This window comes from Sus scrofa, chromosome 14 (assembly GCF_000003025.6).
Source record: "Sus scrofa isolate TJ Tabasco breed Duroc chromosome 14, Sscrofa11.1, whole genome shotgun sequence".
Classification (NCBI taxonomy): Eukaryota; Metazoa; Chordata; class Mammalia; order Artiodactyla; family Suidae; genus Sus; species Sus scrofa.
In genome coordinates, this window is record NC_010456.5 from 47,282,953 (window position 1) to 47,302,081 (window position 19,129).

The window sequence follows — 19,129 nt, forward strand, 5'->3', positions numbered from 1 at the left end:
AAAGCATTCACTCATACACATCAGGGGATGAGTCTACTAGTTAACTAAACGAAAGGGGGTACCCACACTTTGTCTACAGGAAGCTCTGACAGTTGTAGACGTGGATAATATCTGATCCAATCCCCCACTGAGCAGATGAGAAAATTGGAGGCTCATAGAGGGCAAGGCTTTCACCTGAGATTACCAGTTTCCAGAGAATTCTCATCTCATTAAATACATGCCCATTTGACTCCTCAACCCTCCAGACTGGCTTTGTTGAAAATATATGACAGCAGGGCTCAGAGACACCCATTTGCCCAACTACAAATACACAGGGGAACATGTTCAAGTTCAGTGTTCTTTTAAATGATGCCAGATAACAGCTTTGGCAGTTTCAAAGCCCCAACATCAAACCTCAAACCGGAATTTCAAATAGGTACAAAACAAACGACCATATTTCCTGGATTCTAAGACACTACTGATTTTAAACTACACCATTGATTTGGCAAGAGCTTCTCAGAAACAAACAAAAAACCCTCCACTACTTTAAATGTACATGTCAAATGAAAGATCCATTTTTTATTTTTAAAACCTTAAATTGGAAAATTTTTGAGGAAATATGCTCATTTGAGCAGCTTCTCCCCCAACAGCAGAGAAGTTTAACCCACATGCAGAGGGTGGGAAGGAAGATACCACCAACACTCAGCACTTCCCATGTTCTCTCACTACAGGTGAACTTCTCTTTACATTCAGAATGTGCTCCTGAAAAGCTACAGGCTATCCAGTTTATGAAAAATCAGAAGGTACACATATCCTTCAGTCTGGTCAGTCAGGAACTAAGAAGGCATCTGATCAGACTTCTGTGGATATAAAGGAATTCCATCTACAAGAGACCCTTGCCTTCTCTGAGGCTGTTTCCCTATATGATTGGATGGCCTGCACTGTGAATTGACCCTCAAAATATACCCAGAAAGGGAGTTCCTGTCATTGTGCAGTGTAAACGAATCCGACTAGGAACCATGACATTGCAGGAACCATGACATTGCCTCGCTCAGTGGGTTAAAGATCTAGTGAGCTGTGGTATAGGTTGCAGATGCGGCTCAGATCTGGCGTTGCTGTGGCTGTGGCATAGGCCGGCAGCTGTAGCTCCATTTCGACCCCCAGCCTGGGAACTTCCATATGCAGAGGGTGTGGCCCTAAAAAGGGAAAAAAAAAAAAAAAAAAAAGATACCCAGAAAGGAGCTGTGCGGTGGAGGTAGGATAAGGGCATCCCTAAAAATGGCATGATGGTATAAAAGCCCTGAGGTAGCTTCCTCCTAACAGTGGGGGAGAGCATGAGCCCTTTCCAGTGACAGAGAAACTGACCAAACAGCCAGCTTAAGGGACCAAATGGCCCATGGGGGGATGTTAGAGATCTGAGTTTCACTTACCCTTTCAGAAAACCCCTCTTTCCTTAAGGTGGCCTGAAGGAGTCTCTGTAACCAAAAGAAGCTAATGAGAACAGTTTCTAGTTGCCCAGCCTCTGCTGAGACCCTTCTAGGGATGGGGCCTCATTATTTCCAGATGAAGCCACCCTACTGTTGAAGTTTCTACTGTGAAGAACTTTCTTCCCCCCAGTTTTCCTGGAACCTTCAATCTATACTCTCAACACTCCCTTCTAGGCTATCTGATTCTCAGCCAGATCAGTCTCATATAGGTACATACACACTTATTCCTTGTCCCCCTCCCGTCCCTACCAAGAACGCCCCTTCTCCCCTCTTCCATCACAGCAACACTTTCAGGGCCCAAAATAACAATAAAAAACAAAACACCATCAATAACAGCAGCAACAGTAGTTACCATTTGTACATCATTTACTACTTACCAATATCTTCCTAAAGGCTTATATACATTATTCTCGTGTACATTTCATAACAACCCTTTCATAATCGTTCTCCGTATTCCAGAAGTAGAATCTAAGACTTAGCAAAGTTAGTGCCTTGCTCAAAGCCATGCAGCTGGACTCAAACCCAGGCCTGCCTTACACAACCCATACTTTTTTGTTTGTTTGTTTTGCCTTTTCTAGGGCTGCTCCTGCGGCATATGGAGGTTCCCAAGTTAGGGGTCTAATCGGAGCTGTAGCTGCTGGCCTACACCAGAGCCACAGCAATGCCAGATCCTTAACCCACTGAGCAAGGCCAGGGATCGAACCCGCAACCTCATGGTTCCTAGTCGGATTCGTTAACCACTGAGCCACGACAGGAACTCCACAGCCCACGCTTTTGTGTACTACACTCCTCTGCCCCACAGGTCAAGCCCTTAGCCTCTATAACCCCCATGCCTACCCAGATCTCATGAGTTGTCCTTCAACCTGGAGACCTTCATCTTGACTTAGAACATCATTTCTCAAAGTTTTTAAACTGAGATCCACTATAAGAAACACATTTTATATTGAGACCAGACAGATATAGACATACACACACTCATACACATACATATAACCGAAATACATTTTATGAAACAATTTATTTTTCCATGTATTAATGCAGTGGATATTTTCAATCCAAATACTACTATATCATTCTTTTCTATTTCTATTTCTTCTTTTTTTTTTTTTTTTTTTTTTTTTTTGCTTTTCAGGGCCATACCTGAGGCATATGGAAGTTCCCAGGTTAGGGGTCAAATCGGAGCTGCAGCTGCCAGCCTATGCCACAGCCACAGCAACATGGGACCTGAGCCACATCTGTGACATACAGCTCACAGCAACACTGGATCCTTAACCCACTGAGTGAGGCCAGGGATCAAACCCGCATCCTCACAGATACTAGTTGGGTTCATTACTACTGAGCCACAATGAGAACTCCTCTATTTCTTTTTTTTTTTTTTTTGTCTTTTTGCTATTTCTTGGGCCGCTCCTGCGGCATATGGAGGTTCCCAGGCTAGGGGTTGAATCGGAGCTGCAGCCACCAGCCTACGCCAGAGCCACAGCAACGTTGCATCCGAGCCACGTCTGCCACCTACACCACAGCTCACGGCAACGCCGGATCGTTAACCTACTCAGCAAGGGCAGGGACCGAACCCGCAACCTCATGGTTCCTAGTCGGATTCGTTAACCACTGCGCCACGATGGGAACTCCTTTTTTTTTTTTTTTTTTTTAATGCTAGTAATAGGAGTTTCCGTCGTGGCGCAGTGGTTAACGAATCTGACTAGGAACCATGAAGTTGCGGGTTCAAACCCTGGCCTCGCTCAGTGGGTTAAGGATCCGGCGTTGCTGTGAGCTGTGGTATAGGTCACAGACGTGGCTCAGATCCCACGTTGCTGTGGCTCTGGTGTAGGCCGGTGGCCGCAGCTCCGATTCGACCTCTAGCCTGGGAACCTCCATATGCCGCAGGTGTGGTCCTAGGAAAGGCAAAAAGACAAAAATAAATAAATAAATAAAATGCTAGTAATAATCCCCTAAAATTGATTTCACACTAAATCACTAATGAATCAAGACATGGTCTGAAATGAGCACTTTATTACAACTTGCTCATATTGCTCAGCACTGTCCCTCCCTAACTGGACTGGGTCTTGAACTTCTGTAACTCTCACTATGTACCTCACAGGCGTTCAACAGATGCCTGCCTGGTTTTCTCATGACATCATTACTTTCATCTGTATTGTACTTGGGGCCACAAGCCACTGTTGCCTATAGCAATTTTATTTGTGCCCCTAATAGCCCAGTGAGATCCTGATAGATTAACTACTATTTCCTTAGACCCATAAGAAACTCAACCCAATCAGAGAGACTGTATGACTTGGGCAAAGTCACAACACTATTAAGTGGCAAAACCAGGGCTTTCCTTTGCCATAGTGACTCATGTGCTACTTCTCACTCCCCTAGAAAGGCTCTGAGGAAATCAGGCTATTCTCCAGATGCCACTGTGGGGCTCTATCTCTGGCCTCTAAGCCCCTGGAGACAGTCTAACCACCTGCTCCTGTGTTCTGACTATTCCAGTGAGCGGCCTGCCCATACCTAGCATTGCTCAGTGAGGCCAATATGCTGGGTGGGCACAGCTCATGAGCACACCCTCAGTTGGAAAAGGCAAGCCTGGGAAAATGTGCCATTTGTTGGCCACCCCCTTCTGAGGGAGAGAGGCACAGAGGAGACAGACAGTGTCTGAGCCCAGATTCTATTGCATTCTCAGGCTGAGCTAGGCTTGGCTGGGCCGTGCCGTGCCATGGCATGGCTCAAGGCAGCAGTGACACTCCATTAACGCTTAGAAGGACAAGACTACCCAATACCCAAGACCCAGGGCTCTTGTGCTTCCAACTGTGTACTTTCTGCCCACACACACTTCAGCGCCTCTGGCTGGCAGACTCAGCCAGGCGTGGTACCTGTGCCCACGTCCTTTATCCAATGGTAAAAAATGAACTTTCGTCTCAAGGAATCAGTGTAACCCCCTCCTCTAAATCTCACTCTCCAAACCAGGCCAAACAAAGAGAGACACCGCCCAAGTAGAAAGCCCAAGGTCACAGACCTCAGGATTGAACCTCCTCATCTCAACCATCAGGAAGGCCAGGTGGAGTATGGAAGAGAGTAAAAAGAGTGAGGACCTTGAAGCCAGCCAACATAGGTTTCCATCCCTGTTCCTCCACCTAGGAGACCGACCCCCCCTAGGTCTCATTCTTCATCTTCAAGTGGGACCATAACACACATCTCATACTTTATAGGGTCTAAATGAAGAATAAATGTATCTAAGGACCCAGCCTGCTGGGTGTCCAGTTAATGGCAGCAATTATGTGACTGGTAATTGCTGCTTACTTAGCACTTTCACATCCCTTTTCCCATCTGACTGGTCCACATACACACACAGCAGGGCAGGATTATCCCCATTTTACCCATGAAGCAATTGAGGCCCCGAGAGAGTAAGTCATTTACTCAATGACACAAAGACTGTAACTCTTGGCTTCTGACCCAGCTCTGCCACTTTGGGACTGCTCTGAGCTTCCAGTTCCCCACCTGTAACATGGGGGCAATGCCACTACTTCAGAGGACAGCAGTAAAGATGACATGAGACAAGTAAGAGTTGACACACTTCCAGTACCCACTGGGCACTAGCTCTGCCAAGCACTACATAGGCACACAATTCCCCAAGGAAGTAGATTTTATTATTCCCACTTAAATGGACAAGAAAAATAAAACTTAGCACAGTTGAGAAATCTGTCCAAAGTTACACAGCCTGGAAGTAGAGGCTGCCAAATGGCCACCAAAACATCCAATAAATATAAAGTGCCCACATGTAACAGGGCCTCAATACCTGTTACATTCCCTTCCTTTTCCTTTACTGACCAGAAGAGAGCCACTACCCTCTGTGCTGAGAGGGCAAGAGTGAGCGAGACAAAAGTGTGGAAAACTGGGAAGTGGATATGCACAGAGAGCACAGCCAATCACAGATCCAGGGACAACAAGGGTGGGGGAGCTCCCTGTTCCCACCCAGAGCTGGAAAAAGAAGTGAGGATAAACAAAAGACTGACCTACTTTGCACACTGAGTAACAACCTCTGGAGTTCATTAACCTAAGAGGCAGTAATGACTAAAAGTATAAATAGCTTTTATGCCAGCTCCATAATAACCGATGATAGGAAAATGGAATATAAGAGAGGGTAGGTTGGCGGTGTACAAATGGCTGATGATCAGGGCTGCAAGGCCTGTGAAGTCACCCAGTGAGTCCACCTCATCCCAAATAGCCAAGGTGGCCTATAAACCAAAGGGTAAGTGATCTGCCCAAGGCTACCCTGTGAGTCAGTGTGGAAAAGGAAGACGGTCTGCAGCAGCCTGGCACTCCTTCCTGTGGCCTGGCAGCCCCAGGCTTGGAGGTAGGGCAGTGTCCAGGCTCCCCATCTGGGTGAGAGTCTGGCTTGCTTCTCTCTCCACTACTCCCAGAGCAAGCCAGTTCTAGGCCTGCCTCCCTTTCCCATAAGGAATTCTCTGGCTTTGTTCCTTCCCAGGCCTGGGTCAGTGCACAATGGTAAACAGGTTCTCTCCACCCTTCTTTGGCCTCAGTGCCCTGGGCCTCTGCCCAGTTCTCTACTCTGCTCAGCCCCGCCCCCCTCGATGTCAGAGGCAAGAAATGGTTCCTTTAAGCGCCAGCCTTGCTGGCTCCAAAAGGCAAGGAATCCCCCTTCCTCCATGCCAACTCAGATAAGGAAAGGCACTGACCATAGCAAAACCCCCAGGGCAGCTCTCCCTGACAAATGCAGAGATTATGGAGACTACTCTCAACAGAAGTCATCCCTTCCCCAAGCCCCCACCCCTACCGGAGAGTATTAATTGAAATTCCCCACTGGCAATGGGGTCCTCAGGTCACATTCTCACTGTGGACACCTGGGGGCCCCCATGACTCCTATATGGACCCCTCACCTATCCTTACAAAACTGCTAGATTTTATTAATAGATCTTATCAAATTAGTCTTGACTCGCTACCTTATCTTTGCCAAGAGTCCCTCAAGGCTCCCTACTGCCCTCCTTGTCCAAGAGAAACCTCAGGCCCTGGCTCTCTAGCCCTCCTATTCCCCCTACACAGCCCTCTTTTCCCCCAGCCCTTTCTCTAGAGGGCCCCCTCTCTGAGCTGCCCTCCCTCACCCCAACCCCGACTCTAACTCAGCCCCACTCATCTTCTGAGGCCTCATTCAGAATACTCTCTCATCTCTACAAGGCCTTTCCTAACCACTCCAGTGACAGAACACAATCAGCACCTCATTATATCCCATACACATCTCTTAAGCCTGTGTTCCAGACGCTGAATCTCCAAAGTTGAATAAAACGTAGTCCCTGCCCTTGAGGAAGTCAGTCTGGCAGAGGAGACAGATGGGTGAGTAAATAACTATCACACACAGAAGTGCTATCACAAAGCAAGTAGAAGGCGTTAGGAGACTGCGAGAAGCCTCCAGGATGGGGTGGAGGGGGTTTAGGGAAAGTTTTAACGGGAAGCTGACTTTAGAGATGGTCCTTAAAGGATGACAGGAAGTGGCCAGGGTAAGAAAGGGGAAAGAGCACACCAGGCAGAAGACCCAGTGTGAGAGAGCACAAGTTGAGAGAAAAGGGCCTGGCTTATTTGGGGAATGTGGGCAGTCTAGTGGAGCGAGTCTGGCTTCTCCACCCAACTGTCCGGTTTGCTCTGCTGAGGCAGCATTCCCCGAGAAGGTGCGCTCTAGGGGACACTCTGCAGCGTGTCCTGGCCCTAGCTGGTGCTCAATAAACGTGCATTAGTAGATTCATCAGCTTTGTGACCTCACGCACAATGAGTTTCGGTTTTTTCCACACCAAGGTGGGAATACAGTCCTCTACCTTGAGAACAGGTAGGAAAAGCACAAACACAAAAAGAGCTTGATAAAGGGCACTCCTCTCGCCTGATACCAGCTCTGGATCATCCCTGAAGCCCAGCACAGGGCTAAGCACAGATGCGCCTGATGATGGCCTTTTACAACATTATAATTCTATATTCAATTAACATAATTGCAGCAGTCTGTTATAACACTTACCAGGCATTTGCTATGGACCAGACATGGTGCTCAGCACTTAAATTATTTCATTTAATCCTGACAACAAGCACATAAAATGGGTCCTCTAATTATCCCTCACCTCCACCCCCAACTTCTGCTGAGGAAAAAATTCAGGTTTTCAGCAAGCCAGTAACTAATATCCAGGGTGAGCAGAGGACAGATATGGGAGGTGAACCCAGGCTCTGCTCCTCTCCTGCTCTGTCGCTAAACTCTAGCACTGACTGTTGTCCACTAGGCTGGGTGTACATAAGCCTTGCTCCCAGGGAGCTTGAAGCTTGGCGGATGCAGAGCCATAAACTGTGTGGTGCATGGCAAGTCACTTTACTGCTCTGGGTTTTGGTATCTGCCTGTGCAAAATGGAGATTATGATGATAACTACATCTCACAGAGTTAAATGAGGAGGTATTGGTGAAAGCCTGGTCCACCATGCAGGCTAATCTATGAAATGGCATTCCCATGTGACTATGCTGGGAGGATGGATAGGTCACTCAGAGGCAGGACAGGAAGCTCAGGATGAAAGTCTACAAAGGGAATTCACTGGTGCCCTAGTGGTTAAGGATCTGGTGATGTCACTGCTGGTGCTTGGGTTGCTGCTGTGATGGGGTTGGATCCCGGGCCCAGGAACTTCCACATGCCATGGGCATGGCCAAAAAAATTAAAAAACAAAACAAACAAGTAAACAACAACAACAACAAAAAAACTATCTACAGGGAACACAGAAGGAGGATAGTGGTCATGATGAAGCAAATTGACTCCTTCCCCAAGAGGGCAGAGGCCCCAGATAGGCTTTGAATTGCACCTTTCAGGAGTCCCATGCCTGTTCCCTGCTTTATTGTCACAGACCAAGGAGAAGGAAGATTGGGAGCTTGAATCAGGGCCCTAAGAGTCAGGGTCACCTGAGGGCTCTGTTCCAAGTGACTCAATGAGGAACTAACTGGGGGATTCCCAACCTGCCCTAGCAGGTCAGAAAGCGCTAGGTCACAAGCTGAATGGGACTGGCTCTGTCTTACCCCAAGGTCCAAGGGTGAGTAGGCAGAGCACATGAGGGAATCTGGATCTTCATACCCATGCCGCCTTGTTCTCTCACCTTTATGCCAAAGGCCTAAAGTGAACTTCAAAGGATAATTCACACTCTAATTATAAGAGCCACCATGTACCACAGAACTCTCACTTTGTGACAGACACTGTGCCAGGTGTTTTTTACCAACATTATCGCCCTTATTTCTCATAGCCATAACTGGTGTTGGGCCAGTTCCCTCTCCCAATGCTACCACCTAGCCCATTTACAGACTCAGAGAGCCCACATGGCTAGAAAGTAATGGAGCCAGGACTTGAAGCCATGTCTGCTGGTGTCTTGAACCCAGGTTCTTCCCAGAGAAAGACCCAGGTCCAAATTTAGGTTCTCCTTTTTTTTTGTGAAACCAAGACAGAGAGGGAAAGAAAAGACAGAGCTTCCTCCAAAAGTTGTTGCCTAGGAAGGACTGTTTCTGGACACACAGAATCCAGGGCCCCGAGTGCACAGAGGAGAAACAAGAGTTCTCCACACTATGCTCCTGGGCACCCTTACCACCCAGCGGCCCCTGCCTTGTCTTGGGGTATACGTGAGGGGCTGTTGTGGAAACCTGGGACAGGAAGTATGCCATCCTTTATAGCAACTCAACAACAAAAATAACTTGAAAAGCCTACTAGTAGGAGAAGTGTAGACACTTGGGGCTGGACCAAAGTCCTAAAGCCAGAACAGGAAGAGGGAGGAGAGGCCACCCAGTGGCAACCAACTTTGGTAAGATGGAAAACTGGGAAGGAGAAATCCTGGCTCCCAAGCACAGTTCCATCACTTAGTCAATTTTGGTTTCTTTGTCTGTAAACAGGGCAAAATAAAACTTACCCTACTGATTTCCCATTGCTCCTATAAGGATTACTGCAAGGCAATAAGAATGAAAGCACTCTGCAGACTACAGAGCCTGACAAATCAAAGCATTCTTTGATCTGATGACACTCCCAAAGACAAGAGGACCACTGGTCTGACAAAGAAAAGTCCTCTCACAAGAGGAACAGAGCATGCTGGGAGCATTGGCCTCTGTGCTGTGATGACCCCTTGCACTTGTGTACCTGCTAAAAAATTTCTCAAAGCCCTTTTCATATACTCCAAGGTCAGTCTCAGGATGTTAGAAGCAGAAGAACTTTTTGACATCATCCATTAAAACTGCCTTAGTTCAGGAATTCCCACCATGGCACAATGGGTTAGGAATCAGATTGCAGCGGCTCAAGTCACTGAAGAGGTGTGGGTTTGATCCCCAGCCCAGCACATGGGTTAAAGGATCTGCCATTGCCACAGCTGCTGCATAGGTAGCAGCTGCAGCTCAGATTTGGTCCCTGGCCCAGAAATGTCTATATGCCATGGGTGTGGCTGTAAAATATAAAAACAAACAAAAAACTAAGTTTACAGGCAGGGGAAACTGAGGCTTAGAAAGATTAAGCAACCTTTTCAAGGTCACAAAGCTAGTTAGGGGCCCAGTGAGGCCCAGGACTCTGGTCTCTGACCTCTGTTCATCAGTCTTTGTTTACATTTGTCCCTAATCCAGTTATCTCGTTTGATCCTCATAATCCTGTTGCCTTCCTTTAAAGTGGACAGTGGGCTGGTGCTGACTCTGCTTTGTCACAGCCCTGAACTCCCCAAGGTGCCTGGCATGGCTGGCATACCCAGGGCACATCAAGGGGTTCTTTGTCTCTCTCCAGTAGGAGAGTGGGTTAGCTGGCCTGGTTGGAAGGGATGGATGGAGTGAGTGGAACTGAGCTTTGTGGTCTCTGCCCAGTAAACATATTAGATGGCAGGGAAGGCTGCAAGGAGGGCTAGAGTCCTCTCCAGGGAGAGAGGAGTAAGGCTGAGGGCATGGGAGACCTACCTTAGGGTGGTGTGCAGCTAGGGAAAGCAGGTTTGGAGCTTTGGGGCACAGCATATGCTGCTGATCAGGGGGAGGCAGATGGCAGCTGAGGGCTGACTTCATCTCACCTTAAGTCTTTATTCTGGTCCTGGAGCTGGTGCTTGGCTGGAAGTAGAAGCAAGTCCAAAACCTATGAGAAGGTGAACCTCAGCCCTTAGGAGCACCACCACCCATTTCTTAGAGGTGATTCTGCCTGGATATGCATATTTAGGCTAGTATGGGAAAGGGCTCTCAACCCAGGGGTCAAGGTGCCAGCACTGGATGCACCACTGACACTTGTGGTTTGTGACTTAAGCACATCCCCTCACCTGACCACAGGGCTAATGCTCCCTGCTTTTCATCCACCACGTACTATGTACGCAGCCATGTGCTAGGCTCTGGGAATATACTCCTGTCCTCCTAGGACCTAGAGCCTAGTAGGGAAGTTTGACATCCAAGCAGTAGATAAAGTTATGGCTTTCCCTGTGGTAAGAAGGCCCCAGGATGGCTAGGGCCACTATGGCTTGGTCAGGGCCTTCCCAACTCCTCACCAGTCCACACAGCCAGTCAGGCACCAAGCCCTACCGATTTGCTGCCTCTTTATCCTCATAGCTCCAGAATTCTTCCAGGCCTTTCTACCACCCTCCTGAGCTGTCCCAAACTCTCCCAACTGGTCTCACTACCTGCAGTCCAGTTCCTCTTTATGCAATCTTCCAAGCCAGCACCAAACTGACCCTAACAAAACATAGGAGGCCTCAGTTTAACATTCAAGGCCAGGAGTTCCCGTCGTGGCACAGTGGTTAACGAATCCGACTAGGAACCATGAGGTTGCGGGTTCGGTCCCTGCCCTTGCTCAGTGGGTTAATGATCCGGCGTTGCCGTGAGCTGTGGTGTAGGTTGCAGACGTGGCTCGGATAACACGTTGCTGTGGCTCTGGCGTAGGCCAGTGGCTACAGCTCCGATTTGACCCCTAGCCTGGGAACCTCCATATGCCGCGGGAGCGGCCCAAGAAATAGCTAAAAAAAAAAGACAAAAAACATTCAAGGCCAAATTCTGCCCAACCTACTTTCCTACCCTCTCCTTGCTTCACATCATCCTCCCACCTCCCGTTCCTGTCACCTGTGCACTTAGCACACCATATTTTTCAAACAGCTGGCTTCTAGGGGGACTTTACACAAGAGTCCCCTCCCACACAATGGAATGCCCTTCCTTGCTCCTTCTGAGACCTGAAACAAATGCCCCTTCTTTCTGGGCTCCTATAGGTGGAGCTGGCTGCTTTTTCCTATATATTCCCAGAGCAACCACATGCCTCCATTACAGCCTTTATTGTTCAACAACGTGATGATTGTTTGTGCTTCTATTTTCCAACCCATCTGTGAAACAAGGCAAGGATGTTTTGATCAACTCTGTATCCCTTGTCCTAATCACAGGGCTGCCAGAGTAGGTGCTCAATAAATGTTTGATAAATAAAGTCACTGCTAAGATGGATAAACTGATGAAAGTAAGCCTTGGCTTTCTCTCCCAGGCTCCTGAATCTGCTGTCTACTTCCCTACATGAAGAGCAGCAAAGAGGTAAGCTGTGCCAGCCTCTGAGGAACTGGACATAGCATGGAGTGGATTACGGTAGGGTGGGATAGAGGAGGGAAAGAGAAAGATGAGATGAGGAACGCCTAAGCTGGCAGCTTCCCTAAAATCCTGGACCAGGGGCTTCTAGGCAGGTGAAGCATCAGGAGATCTGGTTTGCCAGTGGAGCAGCCAGGAGAGTTTTCTCTCTGCCAAGCAGGGTTCCTGGGCCCAATATAGCAGATTTGGAGTTCCCACCTTGGCACAGCGGAAACGAATCCAACTAGGAACCATGAGGTTTCGGGTTCAATCCCTGGCCCTGCTCAGTGGGTTAAGAATCCGGCGTTGCCATGAGCTGTGGTGTAGGTTGCATATGCAGCTCGGATCTGGCGTTGTTGTGGTTCTGATGTAAGCCAGCAACAACAGCTCCAATTAGACCCCTAGGCTGGGAACCTCCATATGCCGCGAGTGAGGCCCCCAAAAGACAAAAGACAAAAATAAAATAAAATAAATAAAAATAAATAAAAAACAAAACAACAACAACAACAAAAAATATAGTAGCACATTTGCCAGAAGTAGAGGAAGCAGCTAAAGTAGGCCTCCTCTGATTCAAATGTGCTGCCCACACAATAAGAGTGTGATCAGCTAGGACACTGACAATGGGTGGATGACAGCTGGGTTCTGCTCTGGAGGTTTATCTTGGCTTGGAATGAGGAAGAGAATGGGCGGATCCATATAGCTGTGGTAGCAATGGGCTGAAAGTTAGAAGATCTAGGATCCCCCTGCCGAAATCTGGTTCTACTGTTAACTAAGTGCAAGGGTTCTCCAATCTCACCTGTACAGGGTACATAATCCCTGACTTACCAACAAAAAAAACACTTCTTCCAAAGGCACAGACTGGATATCAAATTCAGATGGCCATTAGGCAGTATTTTGAGGCCAAGAGTAATGCAGTGTAGATGCTGGCCTTCGGCGGGCTAGAACAAGCCTGATCTGGCCATGATTCCTGGGCCTCCCCAAAGATCTTCTTCACTTGGTCTTTCCTGGCTTGGCTGGCCATGGACTTTGACTGTACTGACCTGCCTTGCCCTCCACACTGGGATGGGGAGGTAGCCAGGTATCTGCTAACTCCTGCTCTGGGTATAGGGGCCTCAGGGACTGGTAAGCACCTGATACCCTGCTTGCTGCCACATTAGCAAGGCTTAGTCATTGAATTCAGTTTGAGAAACTTCTAGTCCCAGTTCTGCCATCTACCAACTGGCAAACCTTGGATGCTTTCTTCTGAGATCTTCTGTGTGCTCGTCTACAAAACAGGATAACCACTCCGCTCAGGGGAAAGTGAGGGTTCACCATGGGTTAGGGTTCACCCTGCCCACTGGGGATGGACCTCACTGACATTCATCATCTCAGCCAGAGATAGAAAACAGAAAATGAAATGACAGGACCACTAGCTACTCCAATCTCTACGAAGAGGCAGGACAGTCATTGAGTACTTACTGTGTTGTCAGGCTCTTTTCAAACATCAGCTCATTTAAACATCACAACAATCCTGCAAAGTCAGTATTATGATAACCATTTCATGTGAGAAACTGAGGCTCAGAAAAATGAAGCAATACGTTGAAGGTCACACAGATGGCCAGACTCCAGAGTTAATGTGAGGAGGGAGCACAGAGCACCTTCTTTCCCTAACTCAGTGTAAACAGATTGGGAGGCTGGACCAGAGCCAGGCCTCACTGGCCCCCTGAAGGTCCTGTTTCAGACCCAGATGCTAGGAGGACAAAACATCAAGCAGGTCTCACCGCTTTATCTCTTTCCCACAGCTTAAGATTTCCTAGCAGGCGGACACACAGGCACCTTCCCAGGGCAGCAGCTGGTGCACTGTCCCCCTCCTTCATCAAGTCAAGTCTTGTCTGAGGCCCTAGAACACCCACAGGGTTACCAAACCGGATTTTCCTTTGATGCCGGAGAAAGAGAAGGAAGAGAGAAAACGAAGGACCTGTGGTCCAGAGTCACAGACTAGGGCCCCACATGTGCAGCAGTCTCCTGCCAGATGGGCCACCCGGGGACCATTCCACTGCCAGCTCCATGTTCTCCTGGGAACTGTCATAGCTCAAGAAAAGAGGATGTTTTGAACTTATAAACTGGAGAAGGAGGTAGAAAACCAGGGAGGCAGGCCCCGGCCTGCCAGAAGGGCCCTGACCCAACAAAACCTGGCACAGACCAAACTATAGGGATGTCAATTAAGCCAATTCTACAGTCTCCAAAGTCATGGGCAGCCGTTGTTGGCTAGAAGAAGTGGAGGGCCCAGGGGACAGGGGATTCAGCAGAAGACAATACTGCTATTCCAGATGTTTTTCCCTGGGCCCAGTTCAGATCCCTCTCTTCCCTAACAGGAAGCCAACACCCACGGGATCCCAGAAAGCATAGTTCCTCACCTCATCTGGCCTGCAGCACTGAGCAGACTGAAGCTGGGTGGGAAACTCCAGCTTCAGGAGGCCAGTCCTCTGTACCCATGCCACCACAGGGACCTTCACTGGCTGGCTGCCTTCTTGCCTTTCCCCACTTACTGGCTACTGCTCAAGAGTAGGTAGGGACCATCTTGGTTCAAAAGACAGACAAGGTGAAGTAGAAAGGGCCTAGGGCTGAGAATAAGGAGTTCTGGGTTCAGTTCTTGGCTTTGCTCCTAACTGACTGAAGAGATGAGGTGAATCCCTTCTCTCAGGCCTCAAGGTTACTTATCTATGTAAGGATGGCCATCTCTGAGGTCTTACTTTGAAATGTCTAGCAGTAAAAGTCATTTGGTAAATAAATATTAACTGAGCATTTACTTCTCTGCAGGCCTGAGAAAAAGGTGAATAAGTTTGGACTCAGTTCTGAAGCTGATCGGTCTAATAAAGTGGTAATGACCACATATTCTTACCCTTGCTGGGCCATCCTCGTTAGCCTCTTACATTGCTGAGGGAACCAAAGTGCTGAGCTAGGAGTTCACCTGTGGTGCAGCAGGTTAAGGATCCAGCATTGTTACTGCAGCAGCTTGGGTTGCTGCTATGGTGTGGGTTCAATCCCTGGCCCAGCAACTTTCACATAAAAAAGTGCTGAGCTAAACCAGGGCAAGTGAGAGCAGAAAGGTTCCTGCTATGAACTTTCTGTTCTACCTGTCCAGCCCTTGATTTTCTGCTGGGGCCATAGGCCATATTAATGGATGGTAAATGCAGTGGAAATTGTCCTGACTTGGGAGTCAGAAATCCTGCATTCAAGACCTGATTCTGCCACTAACATGCTGTATGATTTTCTTTTTTTTTTTTTAGGGCTGCACCTGCAGCACATGGAAGTTCTCAGGCTAGGGGTCGAATTGGAGCTGCAGCCATAGCAATGAGGGACCTAAGCCGCCTCTGCAATCTACACCACAGCTCACAGCAATTCCGGATCCTTTAACCCACTGAGTGAAGACAGTGATCGAACCCACATTATTGTGGATACTAGTTGGGTTCTTAACCCGCTGAGCCACAACAGAAATTCCCCATGCTTAAGCAAGGTTTTCTCTTCTCTGGGCCTGAGTTCCCTCATCTCTATAAATTACAGTTAAGCTGGTCAATCTCTTAAGATCCCTTTTAGCTTAAAGGGTCTATGATTTTATGACCTACTCAGGCCAGGCACCGAACACTCAACTGAGTGGGGTAGCTTCTGATTTGCATTCTTTCCCATCCCCCCAGCTCCTGGCAACTGCCAAAACTTATCATCTTGAGACAACCTTTGGCCTAGAATGGCTAAAATGGACCTTTAATCTGGAGCCAGAGTCCCCACCATCTCTGCTGCAGCCATCAGTGCTAATGTTTCACTTTTCTGGGACAGCACTTGGGCCCCACTAGCCCTCAACCACGAGACTGGATTCAGCACAACCACTCTGAAACTTCTCATAACTTCCCCTCTTATGGCCTTGGGCAGAGACTTACTTTTGACTTTTTTTGAACCACAATATAAACTAAACAGGGAACATCCCAGGCCTTCAGATACCAGAGATTTTAGGTTAGCCAACAGAGTCAAGAAAGTGAGACAGGGAGAGAGGAAGGGACCTGGAATCCCACCTCAGCCCCAGCAGTATAGACACCAAGGATGCAGAGGGTGTCTGCAAAGCCTGGGTTTGTGGTTGGAGGGTGGGGAAGACAGATGTCTGGCTGCTTGGTTGGGGACTACAGCCAAAGGGAGGTCCTCCCCTGGGGCCTTTCTCTTTCTACAAATACCAGAGATACATGCTCACTTTCTCCTCAATTTCCAGATCTTTTGAAGGAAAAGGAAACTAACATTTTTTCTGGGCCACTACTTGAGCCAGGTACTGTGCTAGGCACCTTTGAATACTTTATCTCATTTAATCCCCACAGTAATCTTGGGAGTAGGTGATACTGTTACCCTTTACAGTGAGTAAACATGCTCAGAGATTCAGGATCTTACCCATGGTCACACAGCCAGTAAGTGTGACTTCTTGCTAAATTTGGCCTTTTTCCACTATATCACCCTGCTCTGTACCCTGAGATGTGATTAAGTGCCTGATAAGCATGGTAGGAATTCTTACCTCCCAGAATTCACCAGCAAATCTGAGCTCTTCCCTCCAAGCACCCACAAATGCAACTGTGAACTCCTTTCCCACTTTTTTAGACCTCATCCCTCCCAGGACCCTGAGCCCTTGTATCTGCTCCTCATTTCAAAAATATATTCCAATTCACCTTTGGGTTCTCTCATTCCAATCCCTAGGGAACTGTGACAAAGCTTTGAGTCAGGGTGAGGGATCAGAATAAGGGGTGCTCTCTGAGTCCTGGAATGGACAAGGCTTAGCTTGCTGTGAGTAAATGGAAAGAGGCTGGAGGACACAGTCCAGTGAGTAAAAGAGAACTCTCCTTAGAGGAGGGGAGAGGCCTGCATTTCTCTCTACCTCTCCAAATGAGAAAGAGGCCTGCTGAATATGAGGATTTGGACTAGGGAAAAATCCCAGAAGTGACCTTTATGGGACTGTTTGTGTGGGGTTGAAATCTTACACATGATCAAGGCCCTTCCATAAGTCATAACAGAGGCTGGAGAAGCTTGGGCAGTCACAAATGGTGAGAGAAGGGGAGGAAGGACCCTCTGGAGTAGGGTCATGGCTGAGTCCTGTGGGCTCCCACAAGTGATTGTATGGGGCTCTCTGTTGAAGAGGAGGCCCATTGCAAGGGAGATTTGTCAATTTTGTGCACAACATTGGTCTCATGTGACAGGACAGGAGGATGGGAGTGGGATCAAGAGTCCATCCTTCCTAAAGGGATCACCAACCCATACATATGATCTCTGTGAGGACTAGGCTCAAGGAGTTCTATGTGGCTGCTCAATTTACCCCACTTAAAGGGAAGGTGCTGCTTCCCTGCCCCACATTTCTCTGCCTGCCAGCTGGGTGCCTGGGTACAGGGGATCTGGGTGTGCTAAGAGCCTGGACCCTGCTGTCTCCTGCTGCTGCCCCCCCAACCCCAGTCTGTGTTTGGAGAGGAGGTGCATGTTTCCACACCATCCACAAAGACAGTCTATTCTGAAGATGAGGTACCATCACCTTGTGGGTACTGGAAAGGGGGAGTGTCTGCCCACCTGTTGCTAATGACAGGGAGAAATCTGCCTCTGAGGGGAGAGGGGAACACGCTCTGCTCTGACCCTTCCATGAGGGGAAGGGACTGTCTGTCCCAAAGAAGGAGGGAACTGACAAATATCAGTCTATTCAGAGGTCTGTGTGTCTTGAGGTGAGGGTCAGTCTGTCCTGGAATGTAGTGTGGGCAGAGAAGTCTGTCCCTCTGAAGTCTGCCTAAGGTATACCCCTGATATGAGGGTAGTGGGCTGCTAAAACAAGGGCATCTGCGGGTCGGGGGCGGGGCGGGGGGGCATGGAGAACATCGGCCTGTTGGGGGAAGGGCGGCCACCTGTGAGCCTGCCCAGGGTGGCAAAGTCAATCAACCCTAAGGCGAGGGTGGTAGTGATGGGGTTGGGACAGGTGTCAATCTGTCCGCAGTTGTGAGGAGAGCCCTTCCTGGGGGCGGGTCAGTCTGTCTGGAGGTGCGAGCAGGAGAGGTGAGGTTGGCCTGCGTGTCCCAGGCTCCAAAGTAGGCTCCAGGGTGAAAGCGGGTCAATCCGCCTGGGGGGAGGTGGGGGTGGGGCAAGGGAGATAAGGGTCGCTGGTTCCTGGTTGAGACACGTCGGTCCTTCCTGAGAGCGGCTCGGTCCGCGTCGAGGCCCTCCTCTCAGGTCCCGCGCCCGCCCCCGGCCCCGGGCCCCGGCCCCCAGCCATACTCACGCGCCCTCGGCGCCTTGCGAGCCCACGATGAAGCCGAACTTGTCGATGCGGCGCTCAGCGAAGCCGTTGGCCTCTGAGTCCGAGCCGAGAGAGCTGAGTTCATCGGCCGTTGCGGCGTCGGGGCCCGGGGCCAGGCTCTCTCGGGTCCCCGACAGGCTCCCCCTGGCTGCGGAAGCGCGCGGCCCGTTTTCTCCGCTGCTCTTCGCCATCCCGGCCGCGCCCGCTGCCTCAGCTTCAGCGGCCACCTCAGCCACCTCAGCCGCCTCAGCCGCCCGACTGCCGCCGACGCCCCGCCCACGTGCCGCGCCCATTGGTCGCAGCAAATCCGGGGGCGGGGCCCTAGGCCTTCCCCGGCGTTCCCTCCCCTCCACACCCAATGGGCGCCGTGGACCCCCAGGGCCCGCCCACCTCCCCCAGGCTGGCGCCAACCGGCCCGACGTGAGGGGGCGGGGCAGCCGTCTCCCGAAGCCCTTCCCCCCTGGGCTGCCAATCACGAGAGCTCACCTGAAAGAGCTCCTCTGGCCTTTCCGGGTTAGCCGCGACCCAGCCAGTCACCTGCAGCGCGGTGCCAGCTGAGGCCGAAGTCGTCCGTTGGGAATTCCGCATCTGCCTTCCAAGCACCCCCCACCCCCGCGAGACCCCAGGGACGTGAGTGAGGATTGCTTCACCCATTCGAGAAGCTCCGAGGAGACCCGCGGTGGTTCTGGGATTCTCCCAGCGACTCTCAGCGACTTAAAACCTAGGCCGAGCTGAAGTTCAGCAGTCCCCCACCCCAACTGCTTCTGGGGCTTTAAGTTAGGGAGACTGGGAGTTCCCTGATTAAGGATCTGGCGGGTTA

General features: G+C 49.6%; 1 protein-coding gene across 2 annotated transcripts in view; it reads right to left on the reverse strand.

The window, feature by feature from the left end:
• Positions 1-18,588, reverse strand: part of TBC1D10A (TBC1 domain family member 10A) — a 32,454-nt gene extending 13,866 nt beyond the window's left edge. Inside the window, exons 1-2 of one of the 2 annotated variants that reach the window (XM_021072300.1) lie at positions 18,292-18,411; positions 1,410-1,454 (exon numbers count right to left, since the gene is read on the reverse strand). Coding sequence is in view for 1 of the 2 variants with exons in the window: in XM_021072299.1 (XP_020927958.1) it covers positions 18,292-18,500 (209 nt within the window). In the remaining variant the exon portion in view is untranslated. Of the gene's footprint in view, positions 1-1,409; positions 1,455-18,291 lie in introns of both variants that reach the window. The other variant, XM_021072299.1, reaches the window with a different exon arrangement.